Source organism: Triplophysa rosa, unplaced genomic scaffold (genome assembly GCF_024868665.1).
Source record: "Triplophysa rosa unplaced genomic scaffold, Trosa_1v2 scaffold23_ERROPOS4800000, whole genome shotgun sequence".
NCBI lineage: Eukaryota > Metazoa > Chordata > Actinopteri > Cypriniformes > Nemacheilidae > Triplophysa > Triplophysa rosa.
The window spans coordinates 157,947-176,010 of record NW_026634256.1 but is presented as its reverse complement, the minus strand read 5'-3'; the positions used below and the strand labels follow the sequence as shown (position 1 = coordinate 176,010).

Below are 18,064 nucleotides of genomic sequence, written 5' to 3'. Positions count from 1 at the left end.
GTCCAATAAGTAACACTTCTGTTTTGTCGGAGTTCAGTAATAAAAAGTTGTTACTCATCCAGTTTTTTATATCACCTATGCATTCCATTATTCGATGGAACTGCTGTGTTTCATGAGGCTTCGAGGAAATATAAAGTTGAGTATCATCAGCATAACAGTGAAAGCTAACTCGTGTTGCTTTATTATATCTCCTAGAGGTAGCATGTATAATGCGAAGAGCAGAGGCCCTAAGACTGAGCCCTGTGGTAAACCGTACTGGACTTGTGATTTGCGTGACACCTCATTGTTTATTGCTACAAATTGAAAACGGTCGGATAAATAAGATTTAAACCATTTCAAAGCTATTCCTTTAATGCCGACATAATTTTCGAGTCTATGTAGGAGTGTGCTGTGGTCAATGGTGTCGATTGCAGCACTAAGGTCTAGCAGCACCAATAACGAGATACAACCTCGGTCAGACGCCAATAGCAGATCATTTGTAACTCTGATCAAAGCAGTCTCTGTACTGTGACATGCTCTAAATCCAGACTGGAATTCTTCATTGATGTCATTCCTTTGGAGGAAGGAGCATAATGAGTTGAAACTACTTTTTCCAGAACTTTAGATATGAAAGGTAGATTCGATATAGGCCTGTAGTTCCCTTGTTCTCTAGGGTCGAGTTGGTTTTTTTTGACAAGGGGCCTTATAACAGCCACCTTATATGCTTTAGGCACATGTCCTAATGTCAGAGCTGAGTTAATAATACTAAAAAGAGGATCTATAATATCTGGGAGCATCTCTTTTAGTAGATTTGTAGGTATAGGGTCTAGCATGCATGTTGTTGATTTAGATGATCTAATGATTTTAGACAGTTCATCGTGATCTACGGTAGAAAATAATTGCAATTTCTCCTTAGGGGCGCTGTAGTTAGTTTGTTCAGCAGGTTTCATTTCTGGTTGCATTGTTATATTTTTTTTCTCTAATATCTTGGATTTTATATGTGAAGTAGTTCATAAATTCATCACTGTTATGCTGATATCCAGAATCTGAAGTCGCTGACGATTTATTTTTTGTTAATTTAGCCACTGTGTTAAATAAAAACCTAGGGTTGTGATGGTTTTCTTCTATTAGTGATGAAAAGTAGGCGGATCTAGAAGTTTTTAGGGCTTTCCTGTATTTTCGAATACTATCCTTCCATGTTGTACGAAATACCTCTAATTTAGTTTTCTTAAAGTTGTGCTCCATTTTTCGGGCTGCTTTCTTTAGAGTCTGAGTGTGTTCATTATACCACGGTGTAGGGCTGCCATTTTTAATCTTCTTTAAACGTAGAGAAGCAACCGTGTCTAGCGTTTCCGAGAAGGTGGAGTTAAAATTTTCAATGGTAATGTCAAGATCTTCAATGCTATTTCTCATGCTAGAGATTTGAGACAATTCAGGCAGATTATCGAGAAACACATCTTTGGTAGTTGAAGTTATTGTTCTACCATATTTGTAACAATGAGTTTTATTTGCAGCCGTAGGCCAGTGAAGCAAACATAATACCAGATAATGATCCGAAATGTCTTCACTCTGCTGAAGGATTTTAACGTCGTCCACATTTATACCGTAAAACAGTATTAAATCTAAATTATGATTATGAAGGTGAGTGGGTCCTGACACATGTTGACGAATGCCCATGGAGTTAAGAGTGTATTTGAAAGCCATTCCTAAGGCATCTGTATCGTTATCTACATGGATGTTAAAGTCACCAACGACAAGGACTCTATCTGCGGCCAGTACTAGTTCTGATAAGAACCCACCTGTGTGGAGCCCTGGAGGCCTATATACAATAGCTATAATACATTTTTTTAATGTTTTATCCTTAGTATTAGGTGTTGAAACATGAAGAACCATGACTTCAAAAGAATTGTATTTAGAGTTAGACTTCTGGGAAAGGCTAATAGAGTTATTTTAAAGTGCCACGACACCTCCCCCTCTGCCTTTTAGATGAGGATCATGTTTATAACAATAATCTTGGGGGACAGATTCATTTAAAGTAATATAATCATCTGGTTTTAGCCATGTTTCTGTCAAACAGAGCATGTCTATTTTATGATCTGTTATCATATCGTTAACAAAAAGTGCTTTATTAGAGAGAGACCTAATACTTAGCAATCCGAGTTGTAACAGTTGATTATCTATATTTTGTTCATGTTTAATTTGTTTAACGTCTATTAAATTACTTTCAAGAGGTTTACGCGTTATTTTATGCTTGCTAATCCGGGGGACAGACACAGTCTCTATTTTATGATGTTTGGGAGAAGGGATTATTACATGTTGTCCATTTTGTGTATTCTGCGACGTGAGACGGCAAGCAGACAGTTGGTTAAGCCATTCGGTCTGCTCCCTGACCTGGGCCCCAGTGAGTCAAGCTTTAGCATTATTAAGACTTTTTCCATATTTCTAGACGGGAGTGAAGCCCCAGCCCATGAGGCAAAACTCTTCCAGTTGTTTATAAAAACTATATCATTCTGCAGGCACCACTCAGACAACCAGCCATTTAGTGATGATAATCTGCTATAAATCTCATCACCACGATAAGCAGTGAGGGGGCCAGAGAATATTACAGTGTCTGACATTGTGCTTGCGAGCTCACACACCTCTTTAATGTTATCTTTTGTGATCTCCGATTGACGGAGTCGAACATCATTTGTGCCGACGTTAATAACAAATTTACGGAATTTACGATTAGCCTTAGCCAGCACATTTAAATTTGACTTGATGTCAGGCGCTCTGGCTCCCGGTAAACATTTGACAGTGGTGGCTGGTGCCTCTATGTTAACATTCCGAACAATAGAATCACCGAAAACTAGGGCACTTTCAGCAGGTTTCTCAGTCGGTGCGTCACTAAGCGGGGCAAACCTATTCCAGACTGTAATCGGAACGGTTGAGTGATGTTTTGTCCTGCGACTATGCTGTCTCACAGTCACAAAGTTTCCCAGCTGCGGGGGATGTTCAACCGGAACCGAGCTGTGCACTAAGGTTGCTCGCATCCAAAGTGTTTCTATGGTGCCTACACTCTTACTATCCTCAGATAACGATCGGATGCGAGACTCTAATTCTAAAATCTTCTCTGTCAGCCTAACTATTTCCCTGCATTTATTGCATATAAAACCCTCGCAGCTGACAGAGAAGGCTAAGCTAAACATATGACATGAGGTGCAAGTAACAATAATAGGAACAGAAGCCATAACTCACCGGGTTGCAATTCCGACTTCCCAAGGTTGCTCGATGAATCGTAGTATATACGCTTAAAAAGAGAAACAGTTAGCACACAAGACAAACTAGAGGCAAGATGATATTCCACAGTGTAAACAGAAAGCACGCTAATGCTATGCTAACAGCATTAAGTTTACTATCAATTTTGGTTTAGAATCTTCAAGTAAATAACAAGAACAGGGATATTGAGATATCAGGATAAGTTAGCAACGACAGTGATAAGTAACAATAATAAAATACACTAATATTAAAACGAAGTGCAAGTGCAGGGATACAAACAAACCGCCGGCAGCGATGCAGACAGGAACCGGAAGCCCTTGGGAAGTACCTGGGACGTCATCATCAATCATCACATTTACTCTCACTCCATACAAACATGGAACCCTGTGTGGAACGATTCATATGTGGTTTCACTACTGAAACGTAGCAGTGTGTACCATTGATCATTTATTAAGAAAATAAAGCTTAAAATCTCTTTAAAGGCTTAATTTAGCTTCTGAAGAAAATTTAAATTGATTAAAAAATTGTTTAGTTAATATTTCTGCTATATCATTCTGTGATATTTCTGCAAAACAAGTAAAAAAAAAGTTTTTGTTGCAGTACACTTGTAATCTGTTTTAATATACAAAATCAATCACTAAGACTATTGTTGGTGTTGCACAAAACTGGAGTGCCCTCCCTCCCGCTTTTAAAAAAGTAACGAAGTAACTAAATTTTACTTTTACTTGAGTAGATTTTTTGACGGGTAATTTTACTTGTACTCAAGTACAATTTCATCAAAGTAGTAGTACTTGTATTTGAGTATAATATTTGTACTTTTTCCACCTCTGCATAGAGATTAGGGGGTGGGCTCATTTAACTTGTGCAACCAATTAGTCTCCCAGGACCCTCACACACCACACAGTACTATCACTTGCAAACAATCAGGGATTCATTAAACTGAATATATAAACCACACTCACAACAGCAATTGTTCAGTAGTCATAGACTGCTAACCACACAGATCTAGAGCTTGTGTTTACACATTACCATGTATGTTTTTACAATAGCTGATATCTATTGGTCTTTGTTGATTCCCTTTCTATTTACTGAATTACTTAATACTATCTTTGTACTGTTTTTTTACTTGAAATATATTTATTTTCAGATCACCAGAAACTGGACAGGGAGGCTAGGATCTGTAGACTGCTGAAACATCCAAATATAGGTAAGTGTACTGCAGAAACACACAATTTTATTTAATGAAAGGTTGTTTTTCCTTCTAGGGTCTTAAGTGTAAATATAGCTGCAAGCAGCAATTACGGGGTCAAGCCCAACCACAGCCTAAACGGAATATTTTGGAAATGTCAGATGATCTATACCAAGTTTAAAAACACAGGAAAAAGAAGAACACAAGAAAATTGCTTATAACTTTTGACCAATAGGTGGCGCTGTCAACAAATGCTTATGATGCAGACAAGAAGTGCCCGTGATGATGCATACCACGTTTCGTGTCAATACACAAAAGTGTTGCGAAGATACATCTACATGACCCTTTGGTCAGCTTGCCTAAGAGTTTGTTGACGCTGTATACAAGAACCAATCGATCAATCAAAAATAATTTGTCTTCAGATGCTACGTAACAAATTTCGTGAAAATCTTACCATTTTGTAGGAGGAGTTCGAAAAAGTACACTTTCTATATAATTCAATATGGTGGACAGGAAGTATGGGGGAAAATGACAACTCTGATATCAAACAACTCGGCTTTAGCCAACAAATGTACTAATGTGAATTGAATACCATTATGTTGATTTGTTCATAAGTTATAGGCATTTTAATTAATTTCGTTATATCTCTTGACCAACAGGGGACGCTGGCCTATAACTTTGCATCTCAACTTTATTTATATAGCGCTTTTTACAATTTTCATTGTTACAAAGCAGCTGTACATGAGACATATTGACTATAAGCAAAACAATCAAAGTTATACCTGTATAAACAAGAAAAAGGTGAAAACACAGAAGACAGACATACCCACATACAAACGCTCAACACACACAATATGCACACGTACTAACACACATAGACATAGACATTAGGGGTGTAATGGTTCAAATTACTCACGGTTCGGTTTGTGTCACGGTTTTAGGGTCACGGTTTCGGTTCGGTTTGTGCTATGTTCAGGGAAAAGGGACTACTGACAAATAAAAATAAGAACAAATAATCAAGCTACAAGTAACAGCACCAATAAAACAACAAAGCAAAGCAGAAAATAAAATAAGATACTGTATATATACCTGTGAGGGACCAAACAGTCAAGGAATGGAGGACACCACAAAAAACCTCCCAGGTGTTGATACATGAAGTACCATGACTTCAAAAGAATTGTATTTAGAGTTAGACTTCTGGGAAATGCTAAAATAGTTATTGTAAAGTCCATTTTGGGGGGCTCGTCCACGAAGTGGCGTAGACACCAATTGCTTCCGTTAGTGTTCTTATTATTCTTCCGCCCATAGAACTGTACATGGGAAAGTTGTGGAATTTGGCACACACATAGAGGACAGTCTGAACTGTTACCATGGCAAATATGGAGTCTTATCCCAAAACTCCATAGTGCCACCAACAGTCCAAACTGCCACATACGTTTTTGCCTATAACCTGTGAACTGTACATCCTATAAACAAAATTCCCTTTTCCTCTGAACCCTTGACTCAGGCCGATCCAAGTGCACTATATGGTAACATATCTTCTGTCTATATTAAACAACACATTCACTTTCTGCACTGATTTAGAATGGCACATCTTCCCTCTCCCATCCTCAGCACTTTTTACAGAGGCGCTGTAGAGAGCATACTGACCAGCTATATCTCTATTTGGTTTGGGAAATGTAAAGCCTATGGACTGGAAGTCTGTACGGAGAGTGGTGAGGACAGCAAAAAAGATCATTGGCTCTTCACTGCCCTCCATTCAGGATCTAGAAAACAAACGTCTGCTTGCCCTCTCATGTCACAGAAAACACAAAATCCACCACATATAGTTATCCTGTCTACAAAACACCATAATATAGAGACTGTGTCTGTCTCTCACAGTAGTGAATATGAAGTACTGTATTTTAAGTACTTAGGATCATGACCAAAATGCGCATTTTCCAGACACTGATTATTCCGATTCTACTCTATGGATCAGAGACTTGGACCCTTCTGAAGAAGGAAACAAATAAATTTGAGGTCTTTCAAATGCAATGCCTCAGGCAAATCTTGGACATATCTCGGTTAAAACGACTCTAAAATGACACAAAACTGTAAGACGAAAATGCAGGCCACCAGGACAAGGCATTGAAGCAGCTGGACGAGAGAAAGCGCGACCCAGCGGTTATGCAGGAACTGTAAATTTAAGAAAACTAAATTAGAGCTATTTCGCATAGCATGGAAAGATAGTATTTTAACATACAGGAAAGCCCTAAAAACGTCTAGATCCGTCTGCTTTTAAAGGTCCATTCAGTGAAATCTATCGGCAAGGTTGCGAATTGCAACCAACTGCTCACTCCACCCCTCCCTCTCCCTTTCAAAACACTACCACGGCTGACAGAACATGGTGAATTACATGCAAGGGGACCCGCGGTATAAGTAGATAGAAATAGCTCATTCTAAGGTAATTAAAACATAACGCTTCATTGTGTAAGCTCTTTATACACCTCTGAAGAAATAGCTACTATGTATATTATATTGCATTTCTATCAATAGATCATCCCAAAAATTACACACTGGATCTTTAATCAATTATAGAAGAAAATCAGCACACCCTGATGTTTTTATTTAACACAGTGGCTAAATTAACAAAAAGTAAATAATCAGCGTCTTCAGATGTTGGACATCAGCATAGTAGTGACTACTTTATGAATTTCTTTACAAGTGAAATTTAGAATATTAGAGAGAAGATTACAGCTAAGCAACAAGAGGCGACACAAGCTGATCAGACTATAAATTTCAGCTCGCCTAAGCAGCAACTGCAATTATTCTCTGCAATAGGTCAGAATAAATTTTCTAAAATCATTACATCATCTAAATCAGTGGTTCTCAACCTTTTCATGGTCGCGTCCCCCTGTAAAGCCATTTAAAGAACTGGTGCCCCCCCATACTGTGCATTGGGGATAGATAAGATAATGTGTAAAATATGTTAGATATAGTTTATATAGAGTATATACAGTATATATATATATGATCTCTTGAGATCAATCTGTCATATACAGGTATTATTTGCTTCTTATATACAGTATGTATATAAATGTGTGTATATATATATATATATATATATATATATATGTGTGTGTATTTCCCTTTCTGTCGGTCTCTCGACGTTGTGTCGAGCCGACAGATGGGGTTCGCTCTTGAGAACCTATCAACTTCTGACTAGTTTAGAAAAGGCCAATGAAATTGGTGAATGAAATTTGCATGCCGGACTCCGCCTCTGGATATCCAGGTATAAAAGGGAGACGGCGTGCTGCATTCATTCACCTTTCGTTCTTTGGAGCGTTCACTCTCATTGACTTCGAGACTTCATCTCTACGCCGTATTACTGCTGGAATCTTATGACGTGATGCAGTGGACTGTCCCTTCCTGCAGCGACTTCCCCTGGGCGTCTCGGCACTGCCAGAAGAGTTCGAGTTTTTTTCTCTAAAAGAGCAAATTTCTCCAGTGTGGCATGTCCCGCTGTTCTCATGGGTGCAACACACTCATCGAGGAGGGAGACGGACAAGATGTCTGCTTCCAGTACGCTGGGGCAGACGTTGTGGTACGTCCTGCCTGCACTGCGGGCAGTTGACGATTCAGACGTTGCGTCATGTGGGAACACAGCCACCACCTCGTCTGCTCCCCGTTCCATGACGGCAGGACTACGGCCCTGCCATCCACTACGGCAAGCAGCGAGGGTGATATGAGGATCAAATGTCAGCCATGCTCTCCCGGGCCGCCGTGAGCGGGCACTGCCTCTCCCGGCACTTGCGGCTGGATACATGGTGCCTCGGGCTTGAGCGCGGGTCCAAGCTGCGCCCGCCCCCAGTGCCATGTTTTCCGGAAGTGCATGAGGAACTTAGTAAGACCGGAACGCCCCTCTCTGGCACGTTCACGTCTAACAAGTTCTGTCACCCTCTCTTCCCTCGAGGGTGAGGCAGCTAGAGGATACGTCGATGTCCCCCAGGTGGAGCGTGCCGCCGCGGTTCCTTCCCCACGGCAAGGAATCCGCACTGCCAGCCATCGAACCACCCCCTGGGAGGTCGATGAAGCAGATCATACCCCTAGCCCCGGTCTTGGTCCCTGGGAGCCTGACTAGAGCCCCCAAACCGTCACGTTGGCTACACGATACAACTTACCAGACACCCGCTCAAGTTCGGGACATCCTCTTACCTCAGTCAGAGGCAAGGATGCTTCGGGCCAGGGTCACCACCCCTCTGGCAAGCGATCGTGCTCTTCCCTCTGGCCGAGATGTTCAACGGGTTCTGCAGCCCATACTTCATCGTCCCCCCCAAAAGGGGGTTGCTAGATCTGCGTACCCTGAACAGGCACCTACTCAAGCTGCCATTCAGGATGCTCACGCAGAAGTCCTGGCGTCTACCAGATGTCAAGATTGGTTCATGGCAATCGACCTGAAGGACGCTTACTGTCATGTCTCGCTTTCGGGTGGGCGTATCAGTACAGAGTCCTCCCTTTCGGTTTGTCCCTTTCCCCACGAGTCTTTACGAAGATCTTGGAAGCCGCCCTCACTCCCCTCGGGGAGAGAGGTGTGCGGGTACTAACTATCTCGACGACTTGCTCATCTGGGCACACTCGCGAGATCTGTTGTGTACACACAGGGACCTAGTGCTCCGGCACCTAGATCGGTTGGGACCACAGGTCAACCAAGAAAAGAGCAAGCTTTCCACTGTGCAGAGCATCCTCTTCCCTGTGCAGAGCATCCTCTTTCTTGGTATGTAACTCAACTCTGTCTCCATTACAGCGTGACTGACTCAAAGCACGTTCAGGCAGTCAGCGGTCCCCCTGAAACTTTCAGAGGCTCCTGGGCACATGGCATCCTCGGTGGGGGTGGTCCCTCTCGGGTCGATGCACATGCGACTGCTCCAACACTGGCTACAGAGACGGGTTCCCTGGAGAGCGTGGCACTCTGGCAACAGGTGTATGGTCATCACGCCTTTCTGCCGACGCACCCTGACCCCCTGGTCTTCAATGACCTTCTTGCGGACAGGGTCCCCCTAGGGCAGGAGCAAGGCACGTCGTGGTGATGATGGTTGCCTCCCTGCAGGGTTGGGGTGCCGTGTGCAACGGGCACGCAGTATCGGGGCAGTGGACGGGCCCCCGCCTGCGTTGGCATATCAACTGCCTAGAGTTGTTGGCTGTGCTACTTGCACTGAAGAGGTGGCAACCTCTCGTGCAGGGCAAGCACGTGCTGGTCCGGTCAGGATAGCACAGCTGCCGTGGCGTTATTAATCGTCATGGTGGCATTTGCTCACGGCAGCTAACACAACTCGCCCGATGCCTCCTCCTCTGGCGTCAGCAGGTGATCAGCTCCCTGCGAGCCACACATATCCCAGGCGACCTGAACCAGACAGCCGACGTGCTCTCTCGTCAGTCGACGCCTCGCGGAGAGTGGCGACTCCATCCCCGCGCAGTCCAGCTCATATGGGAGCAGTTCGGCCAGGCGCAGGTGGACCTGTTGCCTCCCTGGACTCCTCCCATTTCCGCTTTGGTACTCCCTGACCGAGGGACCCCTCAGCACGGATACCCTAGCGCACAGCTGGCCGCAGGGTAAGCGGAAGGACGCCTTCACCCCAGTGAGCCTCATTGCACAGGTCTTGTGCAAGGCCATGGAAGAGGAGCATCAAGTGTTGTGCTAGTTACGCCCTGTTGGCCTAACCGGACTTGTTTCATGGAGCTAAGGCTCTTGACAACAACTCCCCCCTGGCCGCTCCCCCGGCGAATGACCTGCTTTCCCAGGGGAAGGGGCACGTTACGGCATCCCAAGCAGACCCCTGGAACCTCCATGTCTGGACGGGATGAGGAGATCCTGAGTGGCCCACCCCCTGCGGTGGTTGGGACCTCACTCAGGCTAGGGCCTCGGCCACTAGGCGGCTATACGCCGATAAGTGGTGCCTCTTCTCGTCGTGGTGCTCTTCTCGGAGAGAAGACCCGCGGAGTTGCTCGATCGGGAAAGGGCTGTCCCTTCCTCAAGAGAGACTGGAGAGTAACCTCTCCCCCCTCCACACTGGGAGTGTATGTAGCCGCTACGGCCGCTCATCACGACCCAGTTGCTGGGAAGCCTCTGGGACAGCACGACCTGGTCATTAGGTTCCTATGGGGCGCGAGAAGGCTACAGCCTCGTCCGTGCACCGTACCCTCTTACGACCTAGGCGGCGGGCCTCAAGAGGCCCCCCTTTCGAGCCCCTTGGAGCTGCCGCTCTTTCTCACCTCACGATAAAGACGGCTCTCCTGATGGCACTCACCTCCAAGAGGGTAGGGGACCTACAAGCACCCTCCGTGTCCACAGATTGCCTAGCACTCGGGCCCGGTGATTCTCACGTTATCCTGAGACCCCGTCCCGGGTACGTGCCCAAAGTTCCCACCACTCCCCCTAGAGACAAGGTGGTGAACCTGCAGGCGCTCCCCACCGGGGAGGAAGACCCAACCCCATCCGTGTTGTGTCTAGTACGCGCACTGTGCCTCTACTTGGACCACACGCAGAGCTTCAGAAGCAGCTCTTTGTCTGTTTTGGAGATCAGCAGAAGGGGAGGCCTGTCTCCAAACAGAGGCTGGCGCACTGGATCGTGGATGCCGTCGCTACGGCATACCGATCTCAAGATCGCCCCTGCCCGTTAGGAGTGAGGGCACACTCCTCATGGGCACTGGCTCAGGGCAGGGCGCCTCTCTGGCAGGCATCTGCAGAGCTGGGGGTTGGGCTATGCCCAACACCTTCGCGAGGTTCTAATACCTACATGTGGAACCGGTGTCAGCTTGTGTCCTGCAGGGCAACATGTAGAACCGGCAGCTGGTAGGGCATACGCCTGCAAAAGCCCTTCCCCCTTCCTCTAGGGGGATCAGCGGCTATATTACGCCTCCCTTCTTTCCCCACTGGGTAAAGAACAGGCATTCCATCCATCACTAAGCACCTTCCTGGGGGCAGGCTGGGCAGAGCAGCCCTGCCCCCTTAGGCCAGGGAACAGTTGAGTTATCTACCACATAGCTCTATCCGGACCTAGTGCTCCAGACGTGGTAACCCCCCTATGGGCGGTTCCGTCTGATGTATCCTCATGAATGGTTCCCACCTCGGCAACCCATGACCTCCCTAGGTGGACTTCCACCTTGTGGTTAACTCCTTCAGTGCGCACATTTTCCCATGAGTTCTCCCCTGATGACCATGTGGTGTCTCCACTAATTCCTCCCTACTGTAGGTAGTGGTCTCTGTAGCTTTTTTCCCCCAGGGGGGGATATTGCTTAAGTGGCCCTTACGGTGCCGGGCGGCTTCTCGCTGTTAGAGAATCAAGGCCTCCGCCCGTGACGGCCGGTGGCAGGGGCTTCCCACCTTTTCTTCTAAAGCTCTGGGACCCCCTACCTCTCCACTGGACGGTTACAATTTTGCACTAGCGCTCACGTCTGACTCGCCCAGGCCAGTCAGCATCGCTCTGCTATAGATTGTGACACGGCACAGCGCTGTGGCGTTTTCCATAGGAACCCCATCTGTCGGCTCGACACAACGTCCTTCTTGCCACCACGCTGGCCACTCACCGCAGCGGTTGAGGGATGCTCAGGCTCCTCTGACCAAAAGGTGAATGAATGCAGCACGCCGTCTCCCTTTTATACCCGGATATCCGGGGGCGGAGTCCGGCATGCAAATTTCATTCACCAATTTCATTGGCCTTTTCTAAACTAGTCAGAAGTTGATAGGTTCTCAAGAGCGAACCCCATCTGTCGGCTCGACACAACGTCTCATTCCGTCCATCAGGGAACTGAGGTTACATCCGTAACCAAGACGATATGTATATATATATATATATATATGTGTGTATATGTGTGTATATGTATGTATATGTGTGTATATGTATGTATATATGTGTATATGTATGTTTATGTATATATAGTATATATATATATATATATATATACTGTATGTCATGAGTCTGCCTCCTTGGTCATGGTTTTCTAGTCTAGTGGCAGTATCATGGCAGATCCCTCATGTTTATTGTAGAGAGAGACATAACATTGTTTGATTTGACCTGCCATGCTCTCTCTCTGGTTTCGTCATTGGCCCCGCCCCCTCGTTCAGCTTTCCCTGAGTGTTCCATTACCCACACCTGTCCCTTGTTAATTATCCTTTGTTCGTCTTCCTATTTAATGCCCTTGTTTTTGCTGTCCTGTGCCAGTTCGTTTTGGATGTTACCGTGTCTTGTGCTGTGTACCACGACTACTATTTGACCCTGTGGATTACCTACATTACCTTGCCTGTTTTGTTAGACGTTGTGTCGTTGTTGTTAGTTTATTTTTTCCCCCCGTGGGAAGTGTTTTGTTTCTTGTTGTTATATATTATTTTTTAGTCCTGTCTTTGTTACCCCATTGTGGGCTTTTGTTTTGTTCCCGTCTGTTATTAAATCTTGTTAACCCCTTCACCGCCTGCTTGCACTTGGGTTCTTCTCCGCAATCCCTGACATATATACAGTATATATATACATATATACATTAGGGCTGTCAAAATTAACGCGTTAATAACACGTTAACGCAAATTCCTTTTAACGGCACTAATTTTATTAACGTGCGATTAACGCAGTGCGCATTTTCTATTTGACCCTTGGCCTTGCCCGTAGTTTGAGAAAGTAAACGATGCAGCAGCAAACAGAAATGGAGAAATAAATAGGTCTTCTGAACGTAAAATTCAAATAAAAAACGATGTCTGGTGGTTCTGTCGACAAGACTAAAGTGATCTGCATTTATTGTCGATGTGAATTAAGTTATCTCCGCAGCACGTCGAGTTTAAAATATCACTTGATGGCGAAGCATACAACTGACGCAGAGAGCTCTCCTCCTCGCGGCAGACCACACTAGATTGTTTTCAGCAGAGACGGATGGACAACTCCACAAGCAACAGACTCACCACATCGATAGCTAAATGGGTGGCTACAGCATGTAGGCCAGTTAATGTAGTGGAGGACGAGGGTCTACTTGAAATTATTCGCATCGCATCTAACGATTACACATATGAACTACCTTCGAGAGCCACTGTTACAAGCAAGATTCACGACTCTTACGAAGAGGAGAAAGCGAAAGTCGAGGAGGCGATAAGACAGACAAACACGGTTGCGCTCACCAGAGATTACTGGACTTCCCTCAGTAACCATAGCTACCTGGGGGTCACGGCTCATTATTTTGACACACACTGGAAACTACGGTCGTACGCTTTGACCGTCATGAAGACAGACGAGAGGCACTATGCTGACGTTTGCGCTGAGCACTTTCTGCAGGTAGCCAGACAGTGGAATATTGAATTCAAAATTAGCCCACTGACCACCGATAGTGCACGCAACATGATTGCCGCGGCCAGGCAGCTTCCGTTCGAGCATATGCCTTGCATTGCACACAGCCTCCACCGAGCTATCACAGTTGCGAAAATGTAAACATGCTTGTGTAAGTAAATAGCTCAGTGCAGAGAAAGAAGTAATGGGAACCTGTGTTTTTCCAGTTTTTTTTCATGTGTTTAATAGACATGTACAAGTTCTTTGAAAAACATCTATGACCTTTGAAACATGTCTAGTCTTCATGCTCTATGTTGAGTATGGTTTCACTAATAATAAACAATATACATTTGCATAAAGCATCAATATTTGTCCATGCCTATGTTAATTAGAGTATTAAAAAATTGAAAAGTATTCATTTAAGGTACATTTATAACAGATAAAAATGTGCGATTAATCACGAGTTAACTCATTACAATCATGCGATTAATCGCGATTAAATATTTTAATCGATTGACAGCCCTAATATACATACATACATATGTGACTGGTTCATTCGGGCAGTAATCACTCAGGAGGCAGGTGGACGGTCACTTAAATCTTTGCTTTAATTTGGCCGCATCAGCATCTGGGACAGTATGAAAGTTGTTGTTATACAGTGGCTCAATGATGCTTGTCTATATCACCATGTAAATCTTACGAGGCTCTGCCATGTGTAATGCCTTGATACAAATGTACAATAATTGAATAGTGGTAAAAAATATTTAAAGTAACATACAAAAATCCTTTCCTTTCTATTGTCTCTCAGTACAAATATTTGACTACACATTGCAAATTAACGCATTAGACCAGACGCATTAACGCATTAGAAGTGACCATCATTTTGTATTATGGTCCCACTTTATATTAAGTGGCCCTAATACATCTGAACTTACATGGTAACTAGATGTGTACTTAGTATGTAACTACAGCATAAGTACACATTGGTACATAGTTTCTACAGCTGTACTATTTGTGTAACTACACACATGTAACAACCCACTGAAAAGCTGGTCTAAGTACAAATGTGTAACAGGACATTGGTAACAACACTTCAGTAAGTGCACATGTGTAACAAGAATTGTGTAACTACATTTTGTAACGACAATATCGTCACAGAATTTTGTCCACTTCATTAGTCTTCAATGTTGCAGTTAACAGTTTTGAATTCAATGACACTTTATGGAGTGCATGCCATGTATTTAACACATGACTAATGTTCAATCAATACTAAGGTTTCACATTGTTATACCAGTGTACTTACATGGTAACTCCTCAGGAACTGTCCACTCAATATAAAGTGTAAAACAGTCACACCTTACTGTGTAATATACAAAACCTTAACCTCTGCTTAACACTGTAACACCAGTGTAATCACATGGTAACTCCTCTGGAACTGTCCACTCAATATAAAGTGTAAAACAGTCACACCTTACTGTGTAATATACAAAACCTTAACCTCTGCTTAACACTGTAACACCAGTGAGAGGCCATGGAGAGTCAAAGAAATTAATTGGGTAATCTTTCTTTTTTTGGTAGAAGACGAATAAAGGCAACTATTAGCTGTTCTTATGAAATCAAAACAGTGATTACAGCGAGCGCAAACACACAATGGCATTCTATACTGAACGCAGTTTGTCTTGTATAGGCATTCAGGTTAGAGGCGTATAAATGTGCTGCTAGTAATGTACGTGTTTGTACCAGAGGTGGGACCAAGTCATTGTATTGCAAGTCACAAGTAAGTCTCAAGTCTTTGCCCTCAAGTCCCGAGTCAAGTCCCAAGTCAAGACAGACAAGTCTCAAGTCAAGTCCCAAGTCCTACAGTTTGAGTTTCGAGTCGTTTCGAGTCCCTTTAACAACAGAGTAATAATATTTGAACAGATCATGTATGCTTTTAAGATCTGTATTTATTTATCAAATTTTTTTTGCAAGAACATTCTTCAAACACATTTACAAAAATCAAATGCAAATGTAAGTATTTACACAAAAAGTGGCACAGCAGTTTCTGTCCTGTCTTGTATTTATCTCATCTCATATTGTGTGTGTGTGTGTGTGTGTGTGTGTGTGTGTGTGTGTGTGTGTGTGTGTGTGTGTGTGTGTGTGTGTGTGTGTGCGTGTGCGTGAGAGAGAAGGAGGGGGGGATAACAAATACATGAACATAACATGAACAGGGTTGTGCTTGTTCTATGTCAGGGCCCTATGCTGGATTACATTTGCAAAAGATCAAATTGGCCAAAAGTCTGTCAGTCATTTGTGCACGATGGGGACGTAGTATGATGCCACCATGGCTGAAAACTCGCTCCACTGGAGCACTGGAGGCAGGCACTGCCAAGACCCTGATGGCCACTCAGAAGAGTGAAGGAAGAGTCTTCATGTTCAATCCCCAGAACAAAAGGGCGTTCTGTCCTTCGGCTATGTCAAGATAGTGACTTAGCTGTAGTGCTGGAGTGGTACCAACATCCTTCTTCTGCCTCTTATGGTATGCAGCAAACAGCCCTTCTCCTTCTATAAGGTCCTCTTGCTCTTCTTCATCAACCAGAAGCACAGGTTGCTCAGTCTCTGCAGCATCTTGCAGGATCAATTCTGGCAAAACATGTAACAACAGCAGAAACAAAAGAGCCCTTATTACCATTGGTGTTGGTGATACAGTGTTATTCTGAAAAAAAATCATTATTGTTGCAGTCAATTAGATCAGATTATGAGGAAAAAAGTTACATTAAAGTCAGTAATATTTACCTTTAACTCATTGTGCCACCTCTGCCTTGATGTCACGATTGACCAGCACATGGGGCTCCACCCACAGCAGAGAAAAGGATGAATCCAAGGCAGCTGCTTTGAGGTAGACTGGATCTGAATAAGGGGCAGTGATCCCATCTTGTGTCCTGGCCATTTTCACGTTGATGAAGATCCCAAGAAATCTTTTGTTCAGGGATGCCTGGAGACTTCTGACCAGGCTGCTCAGGAAACGGATTTGAGGATTCAGCTTCTCAAGGTGGTGATTGAGGGACAAGAAGGATGGAACAACGGCACTGATTGTGACAACCTTCTCCCCCTGTGTCAAATCAGTTGCTTCTCCAAACGGCTTCAAGATGTCCACCAACTCCTTCAACAGATTCCACTCTCGTGGTGTGAATGACAACTCCTTATGCCCAGCCTTTTGTAGAACAGCACAGAGCTTTAGAAGATCACACTGGAGAACTGCCTTCACTTGCCTCAGTGTTGAGTTCCATCTTGTGTTGACTGCAGCAGGGATGCCTTTCTGTTCCCCAAATTCACTATCAAACACATCTTTGAACATTGTGCTTGTGTGCAGCAGTGAGCTAAGTTTTGATAACTTGGAAAGAGAAGGACATGCCACTTTTGTTTCTTTCAAACCGTCTCCCACCACCAGCTGAAGAGTGTGCGCAAAACACTGCAAGCGCTGTTTCTTTGCCATAGCAGCATCTACCGTTTGCTGATCTTCCAGGGTTAAGTCACACCAGAGCTCAGGGTCATCAAGATGATCTCCGTCATCATCATCCTCTTGTTCACAGAGAATGCACACAGCACACAGAGAATGCCTTTCGCATGTTAACAGCATTGTCAGTAATAATGTAGTCCAATTTATCTTTGATGTTGTATTCATCACATATTGCCTCAAATTGGTCACAGATTCTTTCAGCTGTGTGTGAGCCTTTGAAGCGGTTGCAGGCCAAGAGATTAGTCTTTAGCTGTATCCTCTCTGCCTCTTTCTCTATCCAGTGCACAGTGACACCAAGGAATCCCCTCATCTTTCGGTCAGACCAAATGTCCACAGTGACTGAAACATGGTCAGTGTTGCTTAATTGAGTTTTTAATTTTGAACATCTCTCTTCAGCCAGGTTTTCTGTTTTTGATGTCAATGTTCTGCGACACACTGGGCTGTACTTACTGTCAAGTACTGTCAGAAAGTGCCGAAAACTCTTGTTTTCCACAATAGACAGGGGAAAGTTGCAATCAATAATCAAGTCGGACAGTATTGCATTGGTGATAGCTTTCTGCTGTGGATGACTCATGCTGTAATGCCCTACACGACTGTCCAGGAATTGTGAGATTGAAGGCTGTTGTGGTTCATTTATGATGCTTTTGTTCATCTGATATTCTTCAAATCTGTAAGAGGTAAGCATATTAAACAGGTGTCAGAAAATCCCTTATAGCCACACATGAATTGTATTTGAAACTACTCTTTATTACTCATATTATTAATATCAGTCTTAACAGAAAAATTAGTCTGACAGCAAGCTAAAATGGTACACATATTCTTAATATAAAGTATATTTTACCTGACCTTCATTTGATT

General features: G+C 43.9%; 1 protein-coding gene across 1 annotated transcript in view; it reads left to right on the top strand.

Annotated features, from left to right (window-relative positions):
• Positions 1-18,064, top strand: part of LOC130550120 (calcium/calmodulin-dependent protein kinase type II subunit alpha-like) — a 105,074-nt gene that overhangs the window by 10,005 nt on the left and 77,005 nt on the right. The window contains exon 3 of the mRNA XM_057327499.1: positions 4,385-4,444. Within this exon, the coding sequence (XP_057183482.1) occupies positions 4,385-4,444 (60 nt within the window). The remainder of the gene's footprint in view (positions 1-4,384; positions 4,445-18,064) is intronic.